General features: G+C 34.6%; 1 protein-coding gene across 1 annotated transcript; it reads left to right on the top strand.

The window, feature by feature from the left end:
• Nucleotides 1-749: 749 nt before the first annotated feature.
• Nucleotides 750-5,790, top strand: LOC124888694 (UDP-galactose/UDP-glucose transporter 5B-like; the record flags this gene model as incomplete). The annotated part of the gene is given in 5 exon segments (XM_047399718.1): nucleotides 750-1,317; nucleotides 4,528-4,641; nucleotides 4,819-4,911; nucleotides 5,024-5,089; nucleotides 5,692-5,790. Coding segments are annotated over 5 exon segments (477 nt in total), but the record flags the coding sequence as incomplete, so codon positions are not given.
• Between the last annotated feature and the right edge of the window lie 4,002 nt (nucleotides 5,791-9,792).

Raw genomic sequence — 9,792 nt, 5'->3', positions numbered from 1 at the left:
TTTTTCAGTTTACGAAAAAAAACATACCTTGTAACAACAATAAGATGATTCTTTGAAAATCCACAATCAAAATGTTTCGATTAGAACAACCTCCCCCCCTTAAAAAATAGTGAAATTGCATTTTAGAGAGAAGATAGAGGAGAGAGGAAGATGAAAGGTTTAGTGAGAAGAGAGAGGAGAGAGGAAATTGAAAATGATATTATGAAAAAATATTTTGTTTTGTTTAGGTATGGTTCAAGCGCGTGAAATGCACGAATGTCTTATTACTTGGTTTATGTTGACAGGTCAACATTTGGGGTAATAAATATAGGGAAAAATAGATTAGGGGTAATAGGTATGTTTAAAGGTTGAGTGTGTAGTTGAGATTTCGACTAAAGGTTGGGAGGTAATAGGCGATTTTCTCCTTGTAAATAAATACTTTTTTTTACTTGAACACATCATTTAATAATTTATTAAATTATAGAAAATTGAAAGTAACTTTACTAATTTACCAATTGAAACTAACTTTACTAATTTACCTCTAATTAAATTTTATCATTTTTCTGATTGACATTGATTACTAGTTTAAACTTAATGACATATTAGAAAAATTATGATTAAAATATTTTTATAAATTTAATAAAAATAAAATCACAACTCAAAAAAAATACTTATAAATAAATTGAGGAAGTACTATATTTTATTTACATACCAAAAAAAAAGAATAGAGGGAGTATTATAGTTTACATACACATCGAATACAAAAGTAAAAAATAAAAAAACTACTCATCCTTAAAACATTTCCTTCTCTAAGACTTTGAGTACGGAGAAACACTGTTGAGAGCGTTGTTTCCTTAATACGCCTGTAGCACGCTAATTAATCGGGACTTCAATATGAACATAACGCATAACACTGAATGAAAAAACAAAAATAAAAAATACACACACATGTCCCACCCAACTGACGTGCCCTGACACTATAGAACTTGCATAAAGTTCAAAAAAATACCAAAATTTTCATACAATAAAAAAGGAAAAGCGAGAAGAGGAAAGCGTAAAATCGCCGGCGATTTGCTCTGACATCTTCATATTATTAAAGGGAATCTCCTCTTCTCTTCGCTTCCGAAAAGTTCTCTCTCTCCTTGGTAGAGTTGAACTCTATTCTCAAGTTTCTTCTTCCAAGGTTAGCTATACATTTCTCATCTTGGGCTTAATTCGTTGATTGGATGGGATATGGCAGAACCACTTTGGTTGCCGTTGAAGGAGAATAGGATAGCACAAGCAACTTTTGCGGTGGTTGGAATCATGTCTACTCTCGTCATTTATGGCATTTTACAGGTATGTATGCCTGCTTTTAGTGTATCATCATATGATGATAATAGTAATGCCAGCGCTATAAATACATGGATAGATACACCAGTCAGATAGCGGATAAGAAATAATCTCAACATTACTAATACACTCAGCATCAGTACTATAGTGTGTACAACTAATATACCATAGCAAATCATAGCATTAGAAATACAAGGATTATCAATACATATATAAGCTTGGTTAAAGACAGAATTGCTCTTATATACACCAAATCCAAACGGAGAATAAGAAATAATGCTAGCATAACTAATTCTAGTATAACTAACTACCATATTCATTACTATTCATATAGACTCTATCAAACCATCCTGTTTCAGTAATCTATACCAGCGCAAGAAGCTCAGTTACAAGAAATTGTATGCCTTACACATCTCTTTTGTTTTAAAGAATGGCTTCCTTGGCGTTCTTGTTTTGATTGGTCAAGCTAATATAAAAGTAAAGGGTTTAGGATAGTGGTTGTATGCGAGGAGAAACGATTCCCAAGTTTGATATATATATATATATATGAAGAATCTTCCTGAAACTTCTCTAACATTGTTAGAATCCTCAATATTAAATCTTCTAGAATTACCTTTCCTCATGGAGTTTCTCCCATATTCTATTGAGAGTCTTTGACTTGAGGTGATATATATATATATATATATATATATATATTTGATAAGGAAAAGTTTGATATTTATCTGTTTCATACTTGAAAGAAAAAAAGGAAAAGTAACTGCGTTTTGTGATCTGTGTGGAGAAGTGCAGGAAGCTCTTGCTGCTTGCCTTGAATTTGGTAATGTTAAAGTTTCTCGAATGGTTTCTTTTGCAGTTTGGGGAAAAGGGGAAAGGAAAAGTAGATTTTTGGTATTTAAGCTAAAAGAAGTATAGAAATTTCTTGTTTAATGTGATTTTGGTTTGTTAATACTATGTCATTTGAATGTTTTATTTGTAATGTATGATGCTGGGCTTTGAGTGATTAGGTTGAGCTTTTTATAACTTCTCCTCTCATGACTTATTTTCAGCTGCTGTGATATTTTGATCCTCTCTGCAATCGAGACAAGTTACTAAAATATTTTGTGTGATATAATGGGATATGTGTATCATTCAGTAATTCCTATTTAATCTTAAGAATTCCAATTTGTGATTTATTCTGAGATTGTGCAAAACTGCAAATGTAAATGTTTGTTGTAAGTCTTCATCAAAAAATGATTTGTGCTTTTGAAGAGGACCCTAAAGATTTAACAGAGAAAGCTGTAAGATATTAAGATCACCTAGGACAAGCATGGTTATAAGAACTTTTCTTTTGATGAGGAAGTAATATTGCAGCAAAGGAGGGGATGACTCACAATACAAGAAGTATACATGTGAACTCACTTAATAGTAAAATTAAATATAAACAAATCCTTCCAAAAAATTCGCTGAATCACCTATACATTTTAGTTTAGTATGAGCTGCTTCACTTTCTTCGTCTGACTGCATACATATTTTTTGAATTGTAATCATTGTATAACAATGTGAGCCATTTTTGTTTTCGAAGAAAGTATTTCATAGCATAAGTGCTTTTTTGGTAGGTTTACCAAATTAAGCTATTGAAATTACCATCTGAAGACATGGAAAGACGTTTTATTAAGGGAAGTTATTCTCTCCTCGGACCAATCTATAGATTATGAGAGTGGAGTTGCCAGGGCAAAGCATGAGGCCATGGTCTTCCTTTCAGTTTGATATTCTTTTGTCATTCAATATTTTCTTTTTGTGAAACTGTAGTCATTCAATATTAACAATTTCCCATTCTATAGGCCACTTTAGTGCTGGACATGATACAACACGTGTGTAGATATGAGATCCTTGTTGGGCCTGGTCAACTCATGGTTGATTTTATGGATTTTGAGGCTAAAACCACCAGCCACAGTGTAGGAGCTATTTAGAGGAAAAGTATAGAAGAAGACAACATACGTTTGTTTGGAGCAGGCCATAAAACAAATATGCACGGAAGAAAAACTTAAGGTTTTACTCGTGGAGAATTACAGTGCTCATATATGATAAATTTATGCATAATCTAAGTGGTGCTCAACATGTATCCATAATTTAATGTCTAGGGAAACAAGAACTTTGGCATACTGCTCATCTCGTAGCTGGTACCTGACCATTTATAATAGTGTCATTTACGTTTCACTCATTGGACTCCAGCAAGCCCGTTCCATGCCTAGATTAAGTGGAGGCTACTGTTGGTTGATAACTTGCGGAAAAGTAGCCTAAGTATGATGATTCTTCTGTACTTGGATAAAAATCTCAACTACTAAACCTCAACTACTGTGGGATTGACATAGTTGATTAATTGATATAGATATTGTGTGTCACTCGTTGGGGCCGCATCTTGCAGTAGTTCTGAGTCTCTTCAGGAAGCTTACAAATAATATGCACAAAATGCATCGGTAAATCACATGTTCTCAACACCAACATACCCAGTGTAATCCCAAAGGTGGGAGTAAATCACATGTAATCGCGAAGAATTATCTTCTACAGTCCAGTCTTGCATAACTGAAGCATACCTACTTAATTTCATACAATAACTTGATGCCATGAATTTTTCTCAACCCTGCTAGGGGAAACTGTCTACACATGTTATAACAATTTATATATTTTTGCATTAGTTGATTAAGAGTTCAATTTTGGTAAAGTCCAGCTATAAGTTTAAGGCACTATCATATGGTTCATGTTTTGTCTCTGTTCAGCATGGTGGGTAGTGGGTACTAAAGACCTTTTTATATCTCTGCACTATTTGTTGCTTCCTAGTTGCTCTTCATTTTAACACTTCATAGAGTTTTGCTTGTAATTTAGCTAGAGACTCACAGTACCTTGTAAAAAGCAAACTGTTGATAATGATCACTCTAAAATCTAATTCCTCGATCGACCCCACTTCCCAGAGGCTTCTTGCTTAAGTGAAAATTTGGTTTAATTTAAAAAGAGAATCTCTGTAGCCAAGCATATGTCCCGTTTTCCATCTTATTTTCAATTTCTTTCTGTCGCTTCATCGGTGAAAGTTCCTGTTTATCCATCCATCTATATACATGTTCCGCACTACTTGACACTTCTGTCTATTATGTACTGTTAAAATCTAACATCTTTGCTTCTCGTTTTTACAATAATATGTATTTTCTATCTTTGGCATGGTGGTGAAACTTGAACCTGCAGGAAAAGATCATGAGAGTTCCCTACGGACCGAACAAAGAATATTTTTCATATTCATTGTTTCTTGTCTTTTGCAATCGGATTACCACCTCTGCGGTCTCTGCTGGAGTTTTACTGGTACTGGAATGATTCCTGGTTTAGTTCATCTACTTTCTTTTGTGTATTAAGAGCAGAAGGCTTATATAGTACTGCAAATATTCTTCTGTTTTCTATTTTCTGCTTTACTTGTTATTCCTAGAAATCTTGTAAGAAGAGTTAACATTTTGCTCCTTCCATTTTCTACTTTATTTTCAGGCAAGTAAGAAGGCCTTGGACCCAGTAGCTCCACTCTATAAATATGGTGTTGTTTCTGTTTCTAACATCCTTACAACTACATGTCAGTATGAGGTAAACTAAGAACATTTGGGGAAAGAACTGAAAAATGAATTTAAACCATTAGAAGATTTATCAAGTTGTCATATAACAAAACACTGTCTATTTTGGTGAATTCTTTCTTCAGGCTCTCAAGTACGTTAGCTTTCCTGTTCAAACCCTGGCAAAATGTGCCAAGATGATACCTGTAATGGTAAGTTAGCTTGCTGAATAGATTGTGATGGTAAGTTAGCTTGCTGAATAGGTTGTTGTTATTACTTAGTAATTACTGCATGCAATTCCTCTTGGTCTGGACTTCTCTAGTATATGCATGAATAAAGCTCTATTGCATGTATTTGTGTTGTGGTATTGCTATTTTTAGGCGTAGCTTTGGCATTTTGTTTGGAACTAATCACAGCCATGATATCATCTTAGTCTACTTTGAAAACCGTTTGCATTTATTATTTATAGAATTTTACTCATTCTTATGGAAATCCAATTGTCTTGCTAAAAGTTTTGTTACCGAAGTTTATTGCGACACTAAATACAATTGTCTTGCTAAAAGTTTTGTTACCGAAGTTTATTGCGACACTAAAACTATTGGAATTTGCTAGGTTGGGTGTCATATTAGACATAAAGCAAACCGAGAACCCCTTTGCTCACGACACTGGAAAAGTCTGTTTGTATAATTTTCTTTAAGGCATCTGATAATTAGATGTCATCTTGTTCGCAATATTCTAGTGTAGACAGATCAGAATTATTTAACTGTCCTTTCTAGTTGATGTCATTTTCTCTTTTCCTTTTGTGCTGATGCAGATCTGGGGTGCTATCATTATGCAAAAGAAATACCAAGGACAGGACTATCTTTTCGCATTCCTAGTAACCATGGGTTGTTCATTATTTATTCTGTATCAGGTATTACTAATATTTTGTTTTGAATATCCTGTTGGATATTATATAAATTTGTTACTTTCTCAAATTATTTCAAGAATCGTTTTCCAGATTATATTGATCTTGTCAAACATTCATAAATGATGTTTACATGTTGAAAAAATCTTTAATAAATGATGTGCCATTCAGTACAAAACACAAAAAACCTCAAACCAATTTAAGATGATGATGCATCTGTTGACCGTTGATATTCAAATTTTCCCCTCCAAATTAGCCCCAAAAAACAAAGAAGATCAGTCTTCAAAAATATTTCTAAAAGATCTGAACTTGCGTCCTGAGTTGAGTATGAGAATTTCTACATTGTTTATTTACGAGGTTGTTGGGAAAATTGAAGTATGCGTATAGCCAAACTCATGTTGTACTGCTTAACTAGTCTCTGAAGCTGTTGGAAAGTCCAACAATTGGATACGTAAGTATCAATAAACCCAAGTTTCAGAGCTTAGTCTATTTTCCTATTAACCATGAAATTACCCAGAAGGCCTGACCCCTAAGTTGAATATTTCCTGAAGCTAAACTTATAGTTTTCACTAAACTGCACCATGGTGCCCCAATGCTTTCCTTTTTGGTTGATCATAAGGGTCATCCAAATTGAAAATCTCAAGGCCATAGTTTTCTGGATGTTCAGAAGAGGGACTGCAAGAAAACATGTTAATGGTTGAGCCCTTGAGTCTTGCATAAGTGACTGAGTTTCACCATCAAGGAGTCATGACATTCATGTACAACGACATACCAAGTGTATTCCCACAAAGTGGGGTTTGAGGAGGATAAAGTGTCTGCAGTCCATACCACCCGTGTTTTGGATGGCGAAAGGTGACAAGGCTCTGCCTCGCCAAGAGGCGAGGCGATCGCCGCCTTTTGAAAGTGCGGCGACAATTAATACCAAAAAATTAAAATAATTAATTGCATATATAAATGATCAAAATCTCAATAGCAGTAATATATTAGAAATATTTCAAGTCAAAAATTGAAAATAGATAGTAGATAAATATAAAAAGTATAGAACTTGAATGACTCAACAATCCATAAAACAAGCAATACTAAAATTGAAAGTTTATTCTTCTTCAAGATTCTCATAATCTTCATGTCCAACATGCATTTCATTATATTGCCCCTCATCTTCTTCCTTGGATTCTTCATTAACTAGGGTCCGAGTCTGACTTGAACTTGTATCTTTTCTCTTGTCAGGTGACCTTGACGTTAAAGTTGAGCTTGAAGACTTTCTCCTAAGACCATAGACATTGTCATCAGTTCTAGCTACCATAGCAACAGTACCCCAATTAAGATCACTTTCCTCATATACTAGTTATCTTCTTGATCTTCAGGGCCACCAAGTAACCATTCCTTAACATCATCAATATTATCCAAGAGAATTGGATCAATGGTATCGCGAATATCATAACGACGTGTCAATGTTCTATTGTACTTAACGTATACTCGATCATTGAGACGCGATAGCTCAAGCCTATTCCTCTTCTTTGAATGAATTTGTACATAATAAAATAATTACTAATTAGATACTAATAATAGTCGCTTCAATATAGAAAGTACAATATGATAAGTCGTTCTCACATGTTCAAACACACTCCAGTTTCGCTCGCATCCGGATGCGCTACAAGTTAAAACTTAATACTCTCATAGAAAACTTTTGCAAATTCAGAGTTCCGCTGCAAAATAGCGACCACCAGTCAACTATAGAAAAAAATTGAAGGTTAATAAGTATAAAAAAAGTCAGTAACTTAAGTAAAGTACTAAAGCTATAATACAGACAACTAAACTAATTCACTAACCCGGTGACCTTGTTTCGCTGGCTCTAACAGCTGCACTCTTGTACTTAGCAAGCTCAGCAACTAGTAAATCTTGTGTGGAAAGTTCGGAGACTTTCGTCTCAACACAAGTATAGTTACTCTCCCACACTTTAGCAATTTTCTCATCATTCATAGTGATTCTTAAATACAATCCCGGATTCAAAACATACCCTGCTGAATGCAAAGGTCGTTTGAGCTGGTCAGTCCACCTTGCATCAATTATTTCGAGGACTTTCTCATAATGCCTCTGAACTCCATCAAAGTCCCGTTGAATTGTCTCCCGTAACCTATCCATTGCTTTAAGCATATAGCTTGTTGGGTTTTTTTTTTCATCCACCAAGGGAAGCAATGAGATCAAAGGACTACAAACGTTGAGAGCTTTTGACAGCATCGTATGTAGAATAAAGAATAGTGGAAACTTCTTTCCCCAAAACTTTCTTTGCAAATTTACTAAAAGTCCGTTCAATAGAGATGATCAAGCTTCTGAAGTTCTTCCTTTGTTTGTACATATAGCCTCCAAAGTCAAAAAGGCCGTTGCAAATCTTGTCTTAGCCGGTTTCACCAAATTTCTTTCATTGGTGAATTTTCTCATCAAATTCAACGACGACCTTTGACTTATGTAAGAAACTACCTTGGTGGCCTTCTTTAAAGCTATATAAGACGTATTACAATAATTATTAGCTTAATAAGTATTTAGACTTCAGTGTTAATTTAAAATGAGAAGAGCTGTTAAGTATTAAGTATTACTTGAAGCATATGGGTTAATCTTGAATATGTCCTCAAATATCAATTGCTGTAATGGGAAGCACACAGAGTCTAGTAGATATATGGGTACACAACCCTCATAAGCTCCCCTGCTTTCACATTTTCACTGGCATTATTAGTGACAACTTGAACAACATTTTTCGGTCCAATTTCCTCAGTTGTCTTCTCAAACAAGTTATACATTTTAGTGCCAGTGGTAGACTCATCGCTAGCATCAATAGAACTAAGAAAGATACTACCTATCGGACAATTCACCAAAACATTAATGATCATTTTTCCATTTCGTGCTGTCCATTTGTCCATCATAATGGAACAACCGTACTTTTGCCACTGAGCTTTATGCTTCTCGACAAGTTCATCTACTTTCTTTAGCTGAGTAACTCTAACTCATTTATGCTTCTTAACAAGTTCATCTACTTTCTTAGCTGAGCAACTCTAACTTCATGATAGGTAGGTGGTTGCATTCCTAGGCCATACTGTCCTACAGCCTCTATGAAGTTAGCAAATGATTCATCAAGTATGGCCTAGGAATGCAACCACCTACCTATCATGAAGTTAGAGTTGCTCAGCTAACGAAAGTAGATGAACTTGTTAAGAAGCATAAAGTAGTTAGAGTTACTTGGCTAACGAAAGTAGATGAACTTGTTAAGAAGCATAAAGTTTAGTGGCAAAAGTATGGTTGTTCCATTATGATGGACATATGGACAACACAATGGAAAGATGATCATTAATATTTTGGTGAATTGTTCGATAGGCAATATCTTTCTTGGTTCTATTGATGTTAGCAATGAGTCTACCATTGGAACTAAAATGTACAGCTTGTTTGACAAGACAATTGAGGAAATTGGACTGGAAAATAATGTTCAAGTTGTCACTGATAATGCCAGTGAGAATGTGAAAGCGGGAAAGCTTATGAGGGCTGTGTACCCACATATATCTGCTGGACTCCTGTGCTGCCTATTGCATCAATTTGATATTTGGGGACATCTTCAAGATTAACCCATATGCTGCAGGTAATACTTAATAACTTTCTCTTTTTAAGTCAATACTAAAGTTCAAATACTTATTAAGCTTATAATTACTATAATATGTCTTTTATAGTTTTTAAGAAGGCCACCAAGGTAGTTTCTTACAAAAGTCAAAGGCCGTTGTTGTTGTTGAATTTGATGGGGAATTCACCAATGAAAGAAATTTGGTGAAACTGGCCAAGACAAGATTTGCAACAACCTTTTTGACTTTGGAGGCTATGTACAAACAAAGGAAGAACTTGAGAAGCTTGATCATCTCTAATGAATGGACTTCAAGTAAATTTGCAAAGAAAGTTTTGGGAAAGAAGTTTCCGCCATTCTTTATTCTACATACTTTTGGAATGATGTTATCAAAGCTCTCAAAGTTT

The sequence above is a fragment of the Capsicum annuum genome, chromosome 11 (genome assembly GCF_002878395.1).
Source record: "Capsicum annuum cultivar UCD-10X-F1 chromosome 11, UCD10Xv1.1, whole genome shotgun sequence".
Lineage (NCBI taxonomy): Eukaryota > Viridiplantae > Streptophyta > Magnoliopsida > Solanales > Solanaceae > Capsicum > Capsicum annuum.
The sequence above is the reverse complement of the archived record's forward strand: the minus strand, read 5'-3'. Positions and strand labels throughout refer to the sequence as shown.